The sequence below is a fragment of the Podarcis tiliguerta genome (assembly GCF_965153285.1).
Source record: "Podarcis tiliguerta genome assembly, chromosome: 8".
Classification (NCBI taxonomy): domain Eukaryota; kingdom Metazoa; phylum Chordata; class Lepidosauria; order Squamata; family Lacertidae; genus Podarcis; species Podarcis tiliguerta.
The window spans coordinates 70,377,193-70,394,879 of record NC_139541.1 but is presented as its reverse complement, the minus strand read 5'-3'; the positions used below and the strand labels follow the sequence as shown (position 1 = coordinate 70,394,879).

General features: G+C 47.8%; 1 protein-coding gene across 2 annotated transcripts; it reads right to left on the bottom strand.

Moving 5' to 3' along the window:
* Window positions 1–911: 911 nt before the first annotated feature.
* TMEM147 (transmembrane protein 147) lies at window positions 912–9,714 on the bottom strand. Of its 2 annotated transcripts, none has more exons than XM_083455991.1 (8): window positions 9,637–9,714; window positions 9,001–9,126; window positions 7,421–7,490; window positions 5,822–5,887; window positions 5,485–5,621; window positions 3,850–3,934; window positions 2,479–2,600; window positions 912–1,213 (listed from the first exon to the last, which is right to left on the bottom strand). In XM_083455991.1, exons 2-8 carry the CDS (start codon window positions 9,075–9,077, stop codon window positions 1,093–1,095), a joined length of 678 nt encoding a protein of 225 aa, XP_083312117.1. In that variant the 5' UTR covers window positions 9,078–9,126; window positions 9,637–9,714; the 3' UTR covers window positions 912–1,092. The 2 variants fall into 2 exon arrangements, with proteins under 2 accessions (XP_083312117.1, XP_083312116.1); XM_083455990.1 differs by having other exon boundaries at window positions 9,573–9,647.
* Between the last annotated feature and the right edge of the window lie 7,973 nt (window positions 9,715–17,687).

Below are 17,687 nucleotides of genomic sequence, written 5' to 3'. Positions count from 1 at the left end.
TAGCTTCGAGAACACTGTCCAACCATCTCGTCCTCTGTCATCCCCTTCTCCTTGTGCCCTCCATCTTTCCTAACATCAGGGTCTTTTCCAGGGAGTCTTCTCTTCTCATGAGGTGGCCAAAGTATTGGAGCCTCAGCTTCACGATCTGTCCTTCCAGTGAGCACTCAGGGCTGATTTCCTTAAGAATGGATAGGTTTGATCTTCTTGCAGTCCGTGGGACTCTCAAGAGTCTCCTCCAGCACCATAATTCAAAAGCATCCATTCTTTGGCGATCAGCCTTCTTTATGGTCCAGCTCTCACTTCCATACATCACTAAGACTCCCTTCAACCTGATGGAAAGAACCCCACTTCCACAGGAAGCTTTTGGGAGCACACACCCATGTAATTGTCACTTACTGCTGTTAGACTCTTCTATTATTCCACCCTAAATTTAGAGATGTGCAGGAAGCAATTATTTTCACACAAAGCAAACCTATTTTGGGGTGGTGGGGCCCTCTAATTGACAAGGGGAAGGCAGATGGGAAGACACACTAGCAGGCATTTGGTTCCTGGGTCTAACGCAGATGCTTTTCAGCAGCTACAATGCATTTACACCTACCCTGCCTTACTCTGTGACAACTCAAGTCACCTCCTTGCAAAGCCACCACTGACTTGACACTGATCACGCCTACTTCAAGGAGAAAACAAAGACCCACATTTGATGCCATTCCCATGCAGCGTAACAGGCCTGTTCAGACAACAGTCACAGAATCATAAAATTGTAGCACCGGAAGGGACCCCCAGGGGACATTTAGTCCAACCCCCCTGCAACGCAGGAATTGCAGCTAAGGAATCCCTGGCAAAATGGCCACCCAACCTCCATTTAAAAACCTCCAATAAAGTCAAAAAGAACTTAACCATTGCAAACCACAGAAATACCAAAACCTGTTTATTATTATTATTCCCCTCGCCTGCAAGCAGAGGCTGCGCTGAGGCCGATCTCACCATGGGCAGGATCAAACCGTGTCTCGACTTGGTGACAGCGACTTGGCTGGACAATCCCGCCAGGATGCAAAGGCAATGTCTCCTCCCTGAGTGGGAAGGAATGAACCCTCAGTTGCCATGTACCAGAGTGACAAAGAGAGTCAGGGAGCTGAGGGAAAGGAGACCAGTGATGACAGCCTTGACCAGGAGGGCTGTCCAGCTGCCCAGGAGAAAAACATGGACGAAAGACCTGGGAAGGAAAAGAAAAGGGAGAGGGTTGGTAAGGAGCAGAGGAACATCGGGAGCTGCCTTCTACCAAATTAAAGCACTGGTTCATCTAGCACAGTGCTGTCCACTCTGGCTGGCAGCAGCTCTCCAGGGTTTGAGACAGAAGCATTCCTCAGCCCTGCCTGGAGACACCAGGGATTGAACCTGCGACCTTCTGCATGCAAGGCAGATGCTCTACCACTGAACTACAGTCCTTCCGTGGCTGTAAGGATTTAGTGGGGCAGGAGGTCGCAGTTCCGTGCTTAAAATTTCCATGCTTGAAAAAAAACATCCTGCAATGTTTAATGCTTATATATTTGGGGAAGGGTCTTAGCTCAGCAGCAGAGCACATGCTCCGCATGCAGAATGTCCCCAGATTTAATTGCTAGGCTCTCAAGGTAGGAATGGGAAAGATCCCCAGCTAAAACCTTGGAGAGCCTCTTCTAGTCAGTGTATACCCCTCTTTTGCCAGCCCTGTGCATCCCTGACCACTGGGATGATATTGACCGCTGTGGGTTAAACCACAGAGCCTAGGACTTGCCGATCAGGAAGTCGGCGGTTCGAATCCCCACAACGGGGTGAGCTCCTGTTGCCTGGTCCCTGCTCCTGCCAACCTAGCAGTTTGAAAGCATGAAGTGCAAGTAGATAAATAGGTACTGCTCCGGTGGGAAGGTAAATGGCATTTCCATGTGCTGCTCTGGTTCGCCAGAAGTGGCTTAGTCATACTGGCCACATGACCTGGAAGCTGTATGCCGGCTCCCTCAGCCAGTAAAGCAAGATGAATGCCGCAACCCCAGAGTCAGTCACGACTGGACCTAATGGTCAGGGGTCCCTTTACCTTTACCTTTAACAGTGAGCCAGTGTGGCGCAGTGGTTAGAGTGTTGGACTAGGACCTGGGAGGCCCGGGTTGAAATCCCCGCTCGGCCATGAAAGCTCACTGAGTGAGCTTGGGCCAGTCCCTCAACTCTCAGCCCGACCTCCCTCGCAGGGTTGTTGTGAGGATAAAATGGGAACAAAGAGAACCACCATGTTGAGCAACTCGGAGGAAAGATGGAATGTGCATGCAATGAATAAAATAACAGGAGTCGCAGTCCAACATTATCTGGGAGGCTGGGGTAGACAATACTGAACACGGTATTGAAGGAATAGAAGAAGGTGACTTATATTCAATCAGCTAATGGAAGCCACGGCCCGAAACGCACAAGCCCCAAGTCCCACCTCCAAGCTACGAGCACCCAGTGACTCACTCCATGAAGAAAGCCTTGTAGACACTGACTCCCAGCAGGAAAGTGAGGGGCAGTCGGTAGTGTTTGGGTAAATCGTAGCGTGTAAACATCCATACCAGGGCAGCCGTGGCAATATAGTGGACCTGGGAGAAGAAAAAGTGGGGGGGCGTGAGGGGAGCAAACAGAGGTATGATTCCAAATCCTTTCTGTAGCACATCCCCGCAAGGCAGCGGAGGCTTAGGACCAGAGTTTTTCTTCTCCTAGACAGGCTACATCATACGCCCTGTACACCACTGTTATCCATAATTGTAATTTGTAACTAGACTTTATTGGTATAAGTTAAAACAGTAAAATCATACAAAATCACCCAAATACTTTGATAAACCAAACACAGACAATACAGTATATAAAAGACTAGATACCCACCATTTAATAAATCAGGCAACTTTAGATTTAGCTTTAAAGACCTCGGCTAAGTACCGCAAAACAATATTGGTAGTTTCAGAAGTATCATCCCTCAACAAATATTGGATTACAGGCCCTTTGCAAATTGATGCAGTCAAACCTCAGTTCCCGAACGCCTCTGTTTTGGAACATTTCAGCTCTCGAATCCTGAAAACCTGGAAGTAAATGCTACAGTTTTTGAACGTTTTTCGGAAGCCAAACGTCCGACGCAGTTTCCGCTTGAGTGCAGGAAGCTCCTGCAACCAATTGGAAGCTGCGCCTCAGTTGTTGAACATTTTGGAAGATGAACGGGCTTCCAGAACTGATTACGTTCAACAACCAAGGTTTGACTGTATTTTGAGCTGTAAGGGAGTCACTAGGAGATCTCTGCGATGGGTGTTGAGAAGAGGGCAATCCAAAATTATATGATGCAATACTTCCCTTTTGTATATAGACAGTGGTGTTTTGATTGCCTATGGATCCACACTCAGATAGTGACTTTGCTATAAGTATACATCCGTAAAATTTCCAGGCTGCCTGCTATACAAGCCTCATAGAAGGCATGGATTTTATTAAAATGCATTATTTTAGATTGCAACTAGTCCACTGTCACTTAAGAACAGCTCAGTTCAGAAGGAACATTAACACTGAGAGTTATAGTCTCTTCTGAACTATTATTCTCACGAGCATTCAGACCCATATACAAAGTTTTGCAATTTTACTCAAAGAGTTAATTGGATTGATTCATCGGAACACACAGGGACACACACACAAAAGTGTATTTCTTCTGTCAACTCTACTGCTGTGTTTATAAAAACACCACCACTAGAACAGCAGGGGAAGAAAACAAAAGCAGGGAAGACTATCCAAATGTCATACTTCCTCCCCACCAGCAGGGGCACTGCTTTAGAGAAGCTCGCAACAGGCAACAGCAGAATCAGCCCTTACCAGACTGATGTTAGAGTCGATGCTCATCTGGATGTATTTCCAGTCAAACTCAATTCCACGAGCTCCCACCCAGAGAGGGATGCATCTGTCAAAAGCACAGTTCACACATTTATTTATTTATTCATTTCTTCAGAGCATTTGACTCTTCAGTCAAAAGGACCCCAGAGTGGCCCGTGGGCAGTCAATTAAAACAAGACAATCCCTACCCTCAGGCTTGCAATCTAAAAAAGCATGGCACGCAAAGGAAAAGGACAGGGAGGGAAGAGGAAAAAGTCAAACTCAGGCACCAATTTTTAACCAGCTGTTCTTACAATGACCAGCTGGTAAGGAGGTGACTGATGGAGCTGGGCTTTTGGCAAAGGGAATGGAATGAGCCTTCTGCTTCCTGTCTCTCCCACAGAGGCAGCCAGATGGAATGGCTGCTCCAAGATGACAGCAAGGCAGGAGGAGACCTGGTGGAGCTGGTCTGTCACAGCTGATTGCGTGCAGCTACATCCAAGCATCTCGAAACCAGACATTACACATGCACACACAGACACGACACACACACTGGCTGCAAAAAGAAAAATAAATAAGAGCAACCTTCCAAAAGCCCTTGCACAACCAGGGATCAGCCTGTAATTATGAGCCATAAAAGTCTTTCCAAATTCAAAATGAAACCTAGGGCTGCACACTCAGGATTGCTCATAACAAAGGCTCCCTAGAATGTAGCACCAGAGCCTAATATTCTTTGTCAAAATAAATAAAAAAATTGTCCAGTAGCACCTTAAGGACCAACTAAGTTTCAGATACCAAGGTATCTGAAGAAGTGTGCATGCACACGAAAGCTTATGACCAGAACAAACTTAGTTGGTCTCTAAGGTGCTACTGGACCATCTTTTTTTATTTATTCTGTGTCAAAGTTCAGCTTGGGAACATCCAACACACTAAAGTTTCCACAGGCATGTGCAGAGTGTGTCTGCCTCAGCAATGAAGCAACAATCCAAGCTATGTGGCAGCGTAAGGATTAGCCCCTCCAGGCAGATTCAAGTCCCAGCGCCTATCATTTTAGAAACGAACCACACCTTCATGAGAATGAACTCACACCCCTTGACACCCTTTAAACAACTTAAAAGAGTTATTTAAATCATTGGGGGGAAGAGAAAGAAAAGCGAATATTTGTTCCAGCTGGTTGCAGAAACATATCAGGGTTGTGGGGAATTTGACAGAAAATTGAAAGTGCAAAGAATTGGCTGAAAGGGAGGAGGAAGGCAGAGTTAAGCAATTGTAAGGTGATGATGAAAAAGAAAACAAAAATAGGGTTTTTTTAACAAACCATGCAATTGATGGTCAAATAGGTACTATTCATTTTCAGTTGTTGGAGGCATTTTGTGGGTAAAGTCAGAATACTAGTGCCTGCTACGTTCATTTGCATGAGGGGTTTAATAGTTTCTCCAGATGAATGGATGTGGATTAAAAGCACGTAAAAAAAAAAAAAAGCACTCAAGCTTGCTGATGGAGGAGGCAGAGGCATAAAAACCCACATCAGAACCTCGCATACACCTGGGATAAGTGGCTACAACTGAGCTCCGCCCTCATACCTCCCTCACTAGCTCTGGGCTCCACCCCCTGAGACGGGGCTAAGGCCCAACTCACCGGGACATGATGAGCTCCGCTGTGGCCCATCCCATGGCAGCCACCATGATCTTGTACTCCCCTTTCCCTGCGTTCCGCGACATGACCAGGTGCAAGCCCACCAGGTCGGCCAAGTCTACGGTGGCTTTCATGAATTCCTGGTACAAGAGGAAAGGTTTCAGAGCAATAGACAGGAAAACCCCAATTCCCTCCCTCCTCCCGAATCCACATCCCTCAAGTTATGCAAGCACGGATGCTCCCAATTATGTAGGACAGTCAGTAGTATGTGATACAGCTAGTTGTACCTCCATCCTTGTAGGGTCCCACCCTGCCCTGCTTGCCCAAGTGCCAGACTTACTCCAATGAAGTCGTAAGCGCCTGCGCCGCCCTCCCAAGTCGGGAAGAAGGTGGCTAAGAACAGCATCTGTAAGAGAAAGAAGGCAGCAACCAGCATTTATGAATGAAAACATTTATAAAAACAGGGAGGGAAATGTACAGTGGACAAGTGGACATAGTTATGTTCTACCAGAATCCTGAAAATATAGAACACTCTCCGATTCAAGCCTTCATTACAACCCATGAGAATGAGCAGCAAGATTTCACGATTAACATTTTAAGGGTTGTGGTGAAAGGCAACAGTTGGGAGGGGGCACTATTCCCAGGGAGGGCACTTCACAACCAAGTACAGGGGCCACCATTGAAAAGGCCCTGTCCCTTTTGGGAAGAGTGAAAAAGTTAGCACAGCACAGCATTTTTTTTAGAAAAGCTACTGAAATCACACCTACAGAACGGTCCATTGAGTACCCATTGTTAGCTGGCTTCATGCGCCCAGATTCTAATATACAAAGAGTCCTGCTGGATCAGGCTAATGGCTCACCTAGTCTGGCATCCTGTTTTCACGGTGGCAAACCAGGAGCCTGTGACAAGCCCCCAAAGCAAGACCTGAGCATGAAAACACTCTGCCCCACTGTTTCCCCCAGTAACTGGCACTCAGAAGCGCATGGTGGCTAGTAGCCATTGATAGCCTTAACCTCCATGGATCTGTCTATAATCTTCTTTTAAAGCCATCCAAATTGGTGGCCATTCCTGCCTCCTGTGGAAGAGAGTTCCACAGATTAACTCTGTGCTGTGTGAAGAAATGTTTTTCTTCTGTCTACCCTGAATCTTGCAACATCCAGCTTCACTGACAGACTCAGGAGTTCTAGCGCTTTGAGAGAGGGAAGTAACAACTTCTATGTTCATTTTCTGAGAGTCTGCAGGTGATCATGAGAATCAGGTCTCTTAACACATATACAGTGGTACATCGGGTTACATACACTTCAGGTTACATACAATTCAAGTTACAGACTCTGCTAACCCAGAAATATTACCTCGGGTTAAGAACTTTGCTTCAGGATGAGAACAGAAATTGTGCTCCGGCGGCGTGGCAGCAGCAGGAGGCCCCATTAGCTAAAGTGGTGCTTCAGGTTAAGAACAGTTTCAGGTTAAGAACAGACCTCCAGAACGAATTAAGTACTTAACCCGAGGTACCACTGTATAGGATTGCCCAGTTTAGGGTGAAGTCCAACAATGGCACTTACTCCCAGCTTAGTGGATACAGAATTATGGCCCAAACAAGAACAAATATTCTCACCGCTGCAGTGACAGGCCTCCTAGATGTTGCTGAACTTCATCTCCCATCATCCCCCACCATTTGCCATGCTGCCTGGTGCCAATGGGAGTTAAGAGTACAGCAACACTGAGAAGGCCCCATATTCCCCAGTCCTGCCTTGCTAGAAACCACAATGGGATCAAACTCAGAAAGTCCGTGGCACAACCCATCAAACTATGCACCAGCGCAAGGGTGTTGCCGAGAGAGCTGTGTGCCTCCTTTGCAATGGATTTCACATTCTCGGCATCCAGATTCTCATGTGCTACTTCCTCAAAGCTTCAAGACAGCGAAGGGGTCAGGCAATACCTTGCAAAGCTGGACAAAGAGGTAGGTAGCTCCGGCTTGGACACACCTCCAGAAGGCATTATACTCTGACCTGAAAGGGGCAGAAATAAAAAAGACAGCACTTTGTGGGATGGGATATTTCTGAAGCAGAAGGAGCTCTCTTGTTAATGGCTGTTTTCCCCTGCCAGAGCTTTTATTTCTTGGCCCCTGGCCCCACAGAATGAGATAAAAGGCAGTACTGTGTCCAGATGTTTTGGACTCCAGTTCCCATCAGTCCTGGCCAGCATGGCCAATGATTGGGGATGAGGGGGGTTGTAATCTGAAACAGCTGGAGGGCATCAGAGTGGGGAGGGTTCACATAACTGCATGCAGCCCATAATAAGCTAAGCCCTGCTCCGAATTAAAATTAATGAACCAATGTTAGCCATGTCTATTAGTTTCAGTGAGTGTGATTTGAGTAGGACCAGCACTTTATTTACCACCCTTTATATTTTGGAAATTTGGTTTGTTTACTTGCTACACATTTGGGCACCTGTGAAGGTATCATAACCAAATTTCGCATGCAGCGCCTGGAATCAAGCACCGAGTGCTCAGCAGCGTTTGGATACAATCTGACGCTCTCTCGAATCAAGAGAGTGGGCTGAGCCTTTGGAACGGCACTGATATTTCTGCTTCTTAGAATTCCCAAGCAACAACAAGCTTGAGGCTGCCAGTGGTTTACAAAGGGAGCGCATGCAGAAGATCCCAAGTTCAATCCCTGGAATCTCCAGGTAGGAATGGGAGAGAGAAAGAGAGACACTGGAAAGCTGCTGCCAGTCAGTGTGGGCAATACTGAAATGGATGGACATATAAGGCAGCTTCCTGTGTCCCTACACATTAAAAGGCACAAGTATCACCTTCAGAGGTGGAACTGCCAGATCAACCTGCGTGGGTGAGTTTTGCTGAGGCTTGCCTTGAAACGCACAAAGTTTGGCCTGCCAGCATGCCCCCCAACCAGTCTGTTTTGTATACCCCACAACCCCTACTAAACAAATGAGGCCACACCATCCCATGTAAAGCCTGCTCCCATTCTAGCTTGCCATCCGTTATGTGCCCCTCAAAAGGCTACTGCTTTAATGCACTGCTCATAAAGGGTGACGCAGGTGGCGCTGTGGGTTAAACCACAGAGCCTAGGACTTGCTGATCAGAAGGTCGGTGGTTCGAATCCCCGCAACGGGGTGAGCTCCCATTGCTTGGTCCCTGTACCTGCCAACCTAGCAGTTCGAAAGCACATCAAAGTGCAATCAGATAAATAGGTACCGCTCTGGCGGGAAGGTAAACGGTGTTTCCGTGCGCTGCTCTGATTCGCCAGAAGCGGCTTAGTCATGCTGGCCACATGACCTGGAAGCTGTACGCCGGCTCCCTCGGCCAATAAAGCGAGATGAGCACCGCAACCCCAGAATCGGCCACAACTGGACCTAATGGTCAGGGGTCCCTTTACCTTTACCATAAAGGGTGAAGCAAGTCCCTCCCAGCTTGGCCAGAACCTCCCCACATCACCCCCAACAATGCACCTCACATTCCCACCACCCCCCAAACACACACACACACACAACACTTACAGGCCGCTGCACTTGTAGGTGATGAAATAGGGGAAATAGGCGAGGGCAAAGCAATTCCCAAAGTGGAAGAGGGTCATCTCGCAGCCAGCCTGACGGGTCGAGACTCGAGGTCGTCCCACCTGCCGCCTCCGGAAGGAAGGAGAGAGTAGGATGAGAAGCACAGCAAAGAACCAGGCGCAGCCTCCCCCACATCCTGACCCACAGCAGGGAGGCAAGGGGTCCCGACTCCCCCACCCGCGAAACCCATCTGGGGGTCGCTGGGCTCCAACTCCCACCCACCTCCTGCCCAGGGATAATGATGGGAGTGGCGAGTCCAGCGACCCCCGGAAAGCCGCAGGCTCCCCTGCCAGGATTGCAAGTAACCTCGGGGTCGGGGAAAGGGGGACCTGTCACAGAATTGTCGGGTTGGAAGGAACCCTGACGGTGATCTAGTCCAGGGATCCCAGCGAGATCACCCATGACAGGTGGCCATTCAGCCTCTGCTTCAAAACCTACAAGGAAGCCTCTGCTTCGGCTGCGGGAAAGCGAGCATTTACCCAGGAGCAAGCCCCATGGAACTGAGTGGGACTTACTCCTGAGTAGACGGGTCTAGAGGCTTGCCCCGCCCTCCACTCCTGTTGATCCCCCGGTACTTACTGATCTCACGTCTTCCCTGCTTTTCCCCTCTGCATCTGCGCATGCGTGCAGCTTCGTGCCCCTCTCCCTCCCTTCCTTTAACTATCTTTGCATCATGGGGTTTGTAGTTCTGTCGAGTCCCTGTCTAGCCTGCGTTCGGAACGGACGCAATACAACTCCCAAGGTGCACCACGCGAGCGGCGCCCCAAGGGCATGGCGGGCGTCGTAGTTCTTCATTCGCAAGGCGATCGCACGCCTTTAAAAGCGTGTTGTTGCGCAAAGAAGGGCGGCGAGCGGCGCCTTCCGGCGACATCCGTGAACTGTCGCTGGATCAACAGAAAGGCTCGATAGATTCATTGCGGCGACAGTTGCGTGATGGGAATCGTAGTTCTCCACCGCCCTTTCTGGAACTAGTGGAGCAATTCACTTGGCAAAACCAGAGAGATCCTGCTGCTACACAGACTGTCCCCGGTGCACGCGTGTCCTTTGTGCAAAAACGCGACAGATTATACTTCTTGCATTTCGGCTCCAGTGATCAAATGCTTACATTTTCCTCCCCTCTCTTCTGTACAGCACACATAACAGTGACCTCTTCTTTGCTCATAAAAGCATTTGTGAACCGCCCTGAGACCCGGTATAGGGCGGTATATGAATTCAACCAATAATAATAATAATAATAATTTGCTGCAATAAATATCCACTGGGTCATGAAGGTCACTGGGTGACCTTGGGCCACCCAGCCTCTTTCAGCCTAACCTACGTCTTGGGGTTGCTGTGGGGATTAAATGAGGAGGGAAGGAACCATGTACACCACACCTTGAGCTCTTTGGATAAAAAGGTGAGATATAAATGCAATTAATGATAGTAGTGCTTTCTAAGCTTTTGCTGCAGCTTACCATGGGGGTGAGAAATGGTGCGTGAGAACAGCCGCAGAGTGAGGGCCAGCCAGTTTAAAAAGTGGAAAGCTTTACAAGAGTCAAGCCTACGAATTTATGATGGCAAGGAACGAAACTTGCCAGGTTTGTGGCTGCTTCATTCCCCATTTCCTCTTGCCCGAAGCCAAAGAAAACTAAATCCATCCCTGCGTGGCCAGATGTTCCCTGCTGATGCCGCAGGAGCTGTGTGGGATTCTCTCTGTTCCTTATGCCTAATCCCCTTGCATAAACAGAGATTATCTCTGACCCTTTTATTAAGGCGGAGATGGAAGGATTGGAAGGGTGGGGTCAGAGAATAGATTGGCGCAAAGACGGACCCTTCTCTTTCTCCGTTTACCAGGCAGTTTTGCCGTGTCCATGCTGGGATCCCTTCATCCCCTTGGAACAGATTGCTTGATTTCCTGTTGAACTAAACCACCAGCCACCCAACACCAACAAAAGTGTCCTTTGAGGGCAAGGTGCTGCTTTGTTTGCAAAACATCCGGAAAGGAGATTCAATTCAACCCTCCTAAACTGCAAATCAGCTGAGTGATGAAGGGCTGGGCCTGTAGCTGTTTCGAAGGTTGCTGCTGAGGGATGCCCAAACGAGAGGAAATGTATCACACACACAAAAGTGTGTCCAAATTGCATATTCTAATCTAATCTGGGCTGATGCAGGTTTAAATATAATTGCTAAATCCCTGGTAGAGGACAAGGATCCTGAGATCACGTTAAGGGTAGCCAAATTCTGTGTGATTGCCATAAAACTTATGGCTGTGCAATCATAATGATTAAGGCCTTAAATGATAATTTTAGGTTATATGTTAGTGACTAAGTTTTAATTTATATATTTTTAAACTGTTGCTATATCTGTATTGTCCCTGTTATACCTAATTGCAAATTCAAATGTATCCCTATCATGTTTTATGGCTTCCTTGATATTGTATGTGGGCTGGAACTGGTCTGTGACCGAAATAATAAAATTCATTCATTCAGTATAATTGCTGTAATTCAGGTAGACATTTTATTTATTTACTGCATTTATGTGCCACCTTTTGCACCAATGAGTTCAAGATAGCATAGCATGGTCCTCCCCTTCCTCACAGCAACCCTGTGAGGTAGGTTAGGCTAAGAGTGAGCATCACCCAGTGAGCTTCATGGCTGAGTGAGGCATTGAACCCTGGTCTCTCAGGTCATAATAACCCACACTTTAACTGCTGCACCACACTGGCTCTCAAGGTTTCTGCTAGAGTTTCAGGCAGAGTTATTTCCATTACCTGTTGATTCTTTTAACTGAGCTAGAATTCCCATCACCTGTGACCAATGGCCCTGCTGGCTGGGGCAGATAGGAGTCAGGCTCCAACAGCATCTGGAAGTTAGAAACGTAGGACACTTCCTTAGAGTTAGCCCATTGCTCTATCCAGCTCAGCAGCGGGTATGCTGACTGGCGACAGATCTCCAGGATTTCAAAGATGATGTACTTTCCCAGTCCCACCTGGCGATGCTGGGAATTGAACCTGGGGCCTTCTGCATGCAAAGCAGATGCTCTGCCACAGAGCTACAGCCCTTCCCCAAATGTGGTGCATTTCAAACTGCTGGCAGCCCTGTTGGTTAATAAAATCTCCCAGTATACAGAAAGGTGGGATATAAACTTAATAATAAAACAAACTATCATTAAATAATTAAATTAGAGGCAGGGACTGAGCATTCCTGAATATAAAATGATGCGATTCTGATTCACTGGGAAAGCTTTTTCTTTCTTTTTTTTAAAGGTCAGGGGCCTGACATTAAAACTACAGTGGTACCTCGGGTTAAGTACTTAATTTGTTCTGGAGGTCCGTTCTTAACCTGAAACTCTTCTTAACCTGAAGCACCACTTTAGCTAATGGGGCCTCCTGCTGCCGCTGCGCTGCCAGGGCATGATTTCTGTTCTCATCCTGAAGCAAAGTTCTTAACCCAAGGTACTATCTCTGGGTTAACGGAGTCTGTAACCTGAAGTGTATGTAACCCGAGGTACCACGGTATCCTCAAAGAACAAATACCTTCTTTGCTCCTAAAATTTGCACAGAGCAAACTTACAGGCTTCACCAATTTGTGATAGTGGAAGCAGTAGGACATGCTTGGAGAAGGACAAGAATTAAGGGCACTGCAAGCATCTCCCCGTTATCATTTGTGAAATGTTGGCAGGTATGTGATCTCAAGCACAACAGGCCTTTGGTTACCAACAGGGTAGGAGAATGCAGTTTAATTAGGTTGTTAATCTTCTAATCTGCTCCATGAGCCCAACTGGAGGCGGTTTTGGTCAATGGGGATGTAGCAAGAGATTTGCTGTTGTGATCATGGATCAGGAGCACGTTCAGCTCCTAAATCAGCTGCTCCACTTTCGTGATTTTATCTCTCTGCTAAAGGACCTCATCATCCTCCTCCTGCTGACGTGGTCTCATAAGTGGATGAGGCACCGCCCTCCTCCTCCCACTCCTCGGGAACAGCAGCACCCAATGAGACAGGATGACCTTGAACAGAACAGAAAGGGTTGGCTTGGGTGCAATGAGAAGAGATGCCTCCAGGTGGCACTATGGATGAAGAGTTTCGGCATCCACATTTGGGCGGTATGATTCCATCACAAATATTAGACTGTATACTAAATCATACTGAGGAGCCCATATTTTCCAACTGCAAAGAGGGCACCTGGACAGGGATTTCAACCTTGATCGCCAGTTTTCACCGGGAGCCTGGAAGACCACAAACCCTGTCGGGGGAAAGATACAGTGCAGGGATTTCTTCCAGCCTGCTGTTTTGCATTTGTTCTGCAAATTCGAGAATGGATCACATGAAAACACAGGCATTCACCTGTACATTAAGAGATCTTGCATTATGGAGAGGAGGAGGAGTTGCAACAGGTCTGTGGGTTTCTCTAGAAAAGGAAAGAGGGAAGCATGTTCCTTGCAAGGACGTTAGTTGCCTATGGCTTAATCCAAACACATTTGCATGAAATGCATGCAAGAGCGGGGATTGTGCAGTTGGGGCGACCTGGCTTTGCAGGCATTCTGGACAGGTCTCTGGCTTCATCCTCCAGCAATTCCCTCAATCACAACAAGGTAGCCATAGAATCCTGCCTTTGCTCTGTCACAGCAGTTTTCAGCCACAGTTGACTGAGCAGAGCAAACAACTCAACAGGGAGTATCAGATCTGAGAGCATTCCACACAAGTTCAAATGAATCGTGAAGCCTAATGAGAAGCGCTCGAGCAGGATAAGATCAGAACAAGATGGTACAAGCACCATCTTCTGCCCTTGGTCGATCAACGCAGCATACAGGTTTGCCCCTCTGACCAAAGTGAAAACTAGAAGCTACTGGACTAGGATATAAAAGCGTATTCCTTGGGTTGTGGCAAATCTTTGACTCCCTACTTGAAGAATATCAAGGGGAACCGGAACTGTCCTACTTGGTTCACAGCTAGTTATCCTTTGTGTAAGTTGAAAGGTGCCCAACAAAATCACAAAAATGGGGATAATAAAAGAAAACAAGCAGCAGACAAAATAGTGAAAACAAGGCAGCAACTAGAAATCATACAACAGGTATGCTTCCCAAGCTGGGTAGGAGGGGGGTCAGATATCATACAAACAGCCAAATACTATTAAAAGCCAAAGAGACTAGGACAGATTTTATCTCCCATCTGGATAGGGACATAAGCAGTGACCTTACATTTAAATCAGACTACTGGTCCATCTGCCTTAGTGTTCTCTGTTATCAGCCTCCCACAACCTGTGGGGATCCTCCGGCCCAGGGACTTTGCCCTCTTGGGACTTGCTTTACGCTCTGCCCCAAGTGTTTTTGCCTAGCTGGAAGGTGTCCTTGAATTCTGGCAATGCCTCTTGCTTCCCTGGGTGGTAGGGTAGTGTGTGTGTGCATGTAGAAACAAGCCCACAGTACAAAGTAAAATCTACAGCTGCTGCTCTGCCCATTGCTGCCTCTGGCCCCACTCACCGGTAGATTGTGTCCCTCAGAAGGTTGCTGAGAAGAGTATGAGGCCCTCAGACTGGAAGGCAGATAGCTATTCCTGTTGTAGTGCAAAATATCTGGAGGGCAATATCTCCCGTCAGCTTTGGGAGGAAGCATCACCTGAGAATAAGAGATGCTGATGACAGGGGGTGCCCAAACTTTTTTCAAAGAGGGCCAGATTTGATGAAGTGGAGATAAACTGCCACAGGGGCCAGAATAGGCCCCCGAAATGGACTTTCGACATGCCTGACATACATCAAGGGGAGGCCATGGCCCTCAGGCCCTCAGCTCTAAGAGCTTCTCCCTAAAAGGTAAAGGTAAAGGGTCCCCTGACCATTAGGTCCAGTCGTGGCCGACTCTGGGGTTGCAGCACTCATCTCGCTTTATTGGCTGAGGGAGCTGGCGTACAACGTGGCCAGCATGAGTAAGCCGCTTCTGGAGAACCAGAGCAGCGCACGGAAATGCCGTTTACCTTCCCGCTGGAGTGGTACCTATTTATCTACTTGCACTTCATGCTTTCGAACTGCTAGGTTGGCAGGAGCAGGGACTGCACAACAGGAGTTCACCCCGTCGCGGGGATACGAACCGGCAACCTTCTGATCGGCAAGTCCTAGGCTCTGTGGTTTAACCCACAGCGCCACCCGCGTCTTCTCCCTGCTATCACTTTATTCCATTCTGGTCTTATTTTTACTGCAGGGATAGGGAACTTGTGGCCTTGCTGATGATGTTGGACTTCAGTTGCCATCAGCCCCAGGCAGCATGACCTTTGGCCAGGGATTATGGGTGCTGTAGTCCAACAACATGTGGAGGGCCATCCATGCAAAATCTTCCGGGAGCACAAGAGCATCAACCCCCCAAAAAGCCCAGACGTGATCTTATCCTTCTTACCCTTCCCACCTATTTTGGTTTGGATACTGAAACTCAAATGCAAGCGAGTTCACACAAGATGCACAATAGAGAAAACTGTGTGCTCTTGCTTTCGCATTGTGCAAGCAGCACACAATGTGTTAATAAGGCTACAGTTTTCAGAGAATTCCATCCCATGCTGGAGGCAGGAAATATTTGCCAGAACTGCCAGCTCACAAAGACAGAGCTGTAACAATGGGCTGCGTTGAGGCATTTGACTTGGGAATGTCCTCCTTGCCAAGCCAAGAACTGAGAGCCTCTGTCATTGACATGACTTTGCGTTTGGAAGCAAGCTCTCCGCAGACACTGGATAGCTCTGTTCAGAAAACTGACCTGCAGCAGGCAGGACTTCATCTGAAACCACTGACAAGGTTGTTTAGGACGCCAATGCTTGCATAGCCTTTAAAAGGTTACAAAACTGCAGAACTAGAACTAGATGTATGTCCATTCATATACACAATAAGTGCAGCATGAGTCTTTGCCTGCCATGCGGAAAATACCTGAAGGCAGCTGCTCAACATATTTGAAAGTGCTCCTCTAGTCCAGGTGTCAGGTATCTTTTTCAGCATTCCTTTGTGGGAAACCTTCCATGGGTCACATACAAGACCCTTTGTACCACAGGCTACATTACAGTTCTGCAAAAGCCAGGCCGCACCCCTCACTAGCTCACATACACATCCCTAACTCTCCATCCAGGCAGGCAAGAAGCTTCGTCACAGCTCAAGAACTCATCTCAGCAAGGCAAAAACACCTGGAAAATGCAAAGTAGAACCAGTGAGGGGTAGGGCACCCAACACTGGGTGGAATCCAAGGGTTGTTCCTGCTAACACAAGATCCCCGTCCTCTTGAGGAACTTTTCAGAAGGCTACAATGTGCAATATGGATTAGCAGAGGGTCAGGGTCCTCCCTTGCGCAAGAGGAAGCACTTTTTGCTAGAGTGAAACGCAGCAACAGTGACCAGCCGGCTGCCTTTGGAAGATTATAAGCAGGGCATGTGGAAGGTCAGCTCTGCCCCTGCCTGCTCCCCTACTTTGTGGCTGGCCAGAGTGCCCTCTGGATGTTGTTGGACTAGAGTCCAACATCTGGAGGATCATATTGCTGGCTATTCCTGTTCCACAGCTCTGCATCCTGTGGACGTTCATGCATCTGTTGCCTGGTCGTTGTTGTTGTTGTTTAGCCATTTAGCCATGTCCTTCGTGACCCCATGAACTAGAGCATACCAGGCACTCATCTTCCACTGCCTCCCGCAGTTTGGTCACTCATGCTGGTAGCTTCAAGAACACTATCCAACCATCTTGTCCTCTGTTGTCCCCTTCTCCTTGTGCCCTCCATCTTTCCCAACATCAGCACCCAAATCTCATGACATCTGTTGCATGTATGCGCCCAGGACATGCTGAAATTGTCTGTCTGAAGTGGCAACTGTCCCTGGTCACTCTTCCCCTTTTTTTGCTGCTGCCATGTTATATTGTGAATCCATCTTGGCTCTTTAGATGTTGAGGGAAGACAACTCAATGCTATCGGTAGGCCCCACACCAAAGACTTCTCCCCGCCCCCCCTGCAGAAACAATGGCAGCAGTTTTTACAATATGGAAGAATAGAATCCACCTTATGTAGAGCCAGGGAGTGATTACCTCCATAAGCCACGCAGCCTTTCAAATAAACTTGGCATACTTTGAAATCTGGTGCAGCTATGAGCTAGGTTCAAATTCTACCTCTCTAGGGCTAGCTTGGGTGCACTCTTTTGGTCTTAGCTGCTCTCCTGCAATATCTACATTGTGGGGTTATAAGGACTGATGGGCGTATTGCAAAATGGTATGAAGTATCAAAAGTGTTATAGCATTCTGAAAGGCTTGTGATTCTTATACTAGGAAAAGATCATGTTATGGCTACAAAGGTTTATAGAAAAGCCCAGGTTAGGAGTTTGACAGCCTCCTTGAGGGAGGTGTCTGGACTTTTGGCAAATACTCTGAACAGCAGTACTTTTTACATTCTCATGGTGGTAGTGCAAAAAGTTAAAAAGCTCAGTGGTAGAGCTTGTGCTTGCATGCAGAAAGGTCCCACGATCAGTTTGCAGCATCACCAGAGTGCCACTGCCACGAAACAGACTGCACCAGGCTACAGCAGAGGCAGGCAGCAGGTAGACCTGGCCCTGCTTAAAAGATTGCTGGATGATTTGCAGATCAGCTCCTGTTCAACCATAGTAAGAGAAACATTTTTTTCCTCCCAATTGGTAGCAATTCAGATGGGGGTG

Bases quoted from the DNA above. Each gene is read 5' to 3' on its own strand.
- TMEM147 (XM_083455991.1), bottom strand. From the start codon at position 9,077: ATGACCCTCTTCCACTTTGGGAATTGCTTTGCCCTCGCCTATTTCCCC. The intron at 2,601-3,849 runs GTAAGGGCTGAT...TTCTTCTCCCAG, and splicing joins TCGACTCTAACATCAGTCTG to GTCCACTATATTGCCACGGC. The intron at 1,214-2,478 runs GTGAGTCACTGG...TTTCCTTCCCAG, and splicing joins TACAAGGCTTTCTTCATGGA to GTCTTTCGTCCATGTTTTTC.